The 2438-nt window shown below is 54.0% G+C and overlaps 1 protein-coding gene across 1 annotated transcript in view; it reads right to left on the reverse strand.

The window, feature by feature from the left end:
* Positions 1-4: 4 nt before the first annotated feature.
* The window catches only part of LOC106531030 (uncharacterized), a gene marked incomplete at its 5' end in the record, with an annotated part of 9263 nt that continues 6829 nt past the window's right edge, over positions 5-2438 (reverse strand). Inside the window, 4 exon segments of the mRNA XM_014026788.1 lie at positions 5-795; positions 1336-1423; positions 1511-1604; positions 1723-2044. Of these exon segments, the coding sequence (XP_013882242.1) occupies positions 262-795; positions 1336-1423; positions 1511-1604; positions 1723-2044 (1038 nt within the window). The 3' untranslated portion in view covers positions 5-261.

The following is a 2438-nucleotide window of genomic DNA, read 5'->3' on the forward strand; positions in this document are numbered from 1 at the left end:
TGTCCCTGCAGAGTCCAGTCCCTGTCCCTGCAGAGTCCAGACCATGTCCCTGCAGAGTCCAGACCATGTCCCTGCAGAGTCCAGACCATGTCCCTGCAGAGTCCAGACCATGTCCCTACAGAGTCCAGACCATGTCCCTGCAGAGTCCAGTCCATGTCCCTGCAGAGTCCAGTCCCTGCTCCTGCTGCATCAGGTCCAAGTCCACGCAGCTCCTGGTCTCGGTCCAGCCAGCATCTGGTCTGGGTCCCGGCAGCGTTCAGCTTACATGAGACTGTTCAGGTGTCCCGTGTGTCCCACAGAGTTCAGCATCAGGGCCCTCTGGTCCAGGACGTCCCTGTCCCGGCCCAGCGCCGCCCTCTCCTGTTCCACCAGGGCTCGGTCTCTCTCCAGCGCCGCCCGCTCCCGGTCCAACCAGAGCCGCTCCGCCTGCACCGTCGCCCTCTCTCTCTCCACGGCCGCGCGGTCTCGCTCGACCATCTCCCTCTCTCTCTCCAGCTCCGCCCACTCCCGCTCCAGTCCTCCCAGCGGCCCGTCGCACGGCTCGGCGCTGCGCTGGGCCTGTTCGTCCACAAACGCCTCCTGAACGAAGTCTGAGGAGCAGGGAGGCGGGGCAGGGGTGGGGCGGGCTCTGTGCCTGGGGGCGGGGTCAGGCTCATCATCCTGAGTGACAGGGGTGAGGAGGGGGGCGGTGATTGCCAACCGACCTTCCATGGCTTCATTCATCAGGTGGAACCACGGCCAGGAGGCGGAGCCATCTGCCAAGCTCTCCATCCCTGCAGGAGGATACTTCAGGTCCTGAGAGAGCGTGGGAAATTACAGACTCAGGTCAAAGACATGGAAACATCTATTCTGATGGTTCTGACCCACTGAAATAAAGGTTCTGATGGTTCTGACCCACACAAACAAAAGTTCTGATGGTTCTGACCCACACAAATAAAGGTTCTGATGGTTCTGACCCACACAAACAAAAGTTCTGATGGTTCTGACCCACACAAACAAAGGTTCTGATGGTTCTGACCCACACAAACAAAGGTTCTGATGGTTCTGACCCACAGAAACATAGGTTCTGATGGTTCTGACCCACAGAAACAAAGGTTGTGGAGGTTCTGACCCACACAAACAAAAGTTCTGATGGTTCTGACCCACACAAACAAAGGTTCTGATAGTTCTGACCCACAGAAACAAAGGTTCTGGAGGTTCTGACCCACAGAAACAAATGTTCTGATAGTTCTGACCCACACAAACAAAAGTTCTGATAGTTCTGACCCACAGAAACAAATGTTCTGATGGTTCTGACCCACAGAAACAAATGTTCTGATGGTTCTGATAGCTCACCTTGTACCTTCTCTTCAGGTTGTCCCACTTCTTGGCCATCTGGTAGGTGGAGACTTTCCCCTGCAGGCCCAGCTCCTTCAGGATGGCTCTAAAATCGGATCAGAACCAGAACAACATGAACACAACATCTACTGAACAGAACCGGGTCGGGCTCGTAGGTGGACCGGACTCTTACTTCCAGGCGGCTTTAGCAGCGTTCCTCCTCCCTGTGAACAGCATCTCGTTAGCAGCTCGGAGTCTGATCATCCTCCTGGTGTCCTGATCCGACACTGAGCAACACAAACACACGACGATGAGTGTTTCCAGAACCAGAACCAAAACCAGGACCAGAACCAGAACCAGGACCAGGAACAGAACCAGGACCAGAACACTCACAGCCAGTCTTACTTTTGTAGGAGAACTCTGACGGCGTGGAGCACTCCTCCCCGCTGGCGTCGATGTACGTGACGCTCTCGTCGGCCTCGCCGTTGTCTCCGCCCACCACGCTCTCCAGCTCCGACGCGCTGCTCCTGTCCGCCGCCATCGAGCAGTCCCTGTCAGTGGGTGGGGACGAGACGAACACGCCGTCCTCCTCGCTGGTCCACACGGGCGTCACTTTGGGAGCTTTTCCCGCCAAACGTCCCTCCAGAGCGTCGCCCATCAGCTGGAACCAGGGCCAGGAGGCCGGGTTGGTCTGGGCCTCCATCCCGCGGGGAGGAAACTTCAGGTCCTAAATGGACCCGACCGACCCGACAGGACCCAGAGAGACACAGTAGTTTAGCTGAAACGCATAGACTTGAATAAGATCACTAGACTGAGCCCCGCCCATCCCGTCCACTGTTAGTCTGTGACATCATGGAGGAGCAGAAACAACAAACAGGAGAAACTAACAGATAAACAGCAGCTGAACTGGATCTGTTTCACAGATTCTGTCACGTTTTTACAATAAATTAATAATTATGTTAATTTTATTCAACAATCATGTAAAACAGCAGATTTATACCAGAAAAATATATAATTTATAAGTAACAATGATCTAAACCAGACCTGAAGTCAGCCTGTAACTTAGACTTTAGATAGTTGGATGACAAATGATGACTTCAGCTAGTAATAAAGTATATTTA

This window comes from Austrofundulus limnaeus, unplaced genomic scaffold (genome assembly GCF_001266775.1).
Source record: "Austrofundulus limnaeus strain Quisiro unplaced genomic scaffold, Austrofundulus_limnaeus-1.0 Scaffold588, whole genome shotgun sequence".
In the NCBI taxonomy this organism is placed as follows: Eukaryota; Metazoa; Chordata; class Actinopteri; order Cyprinodontiformes; family Rivulidae; genus Austrofundulus; species Austrofundulus limnaeus.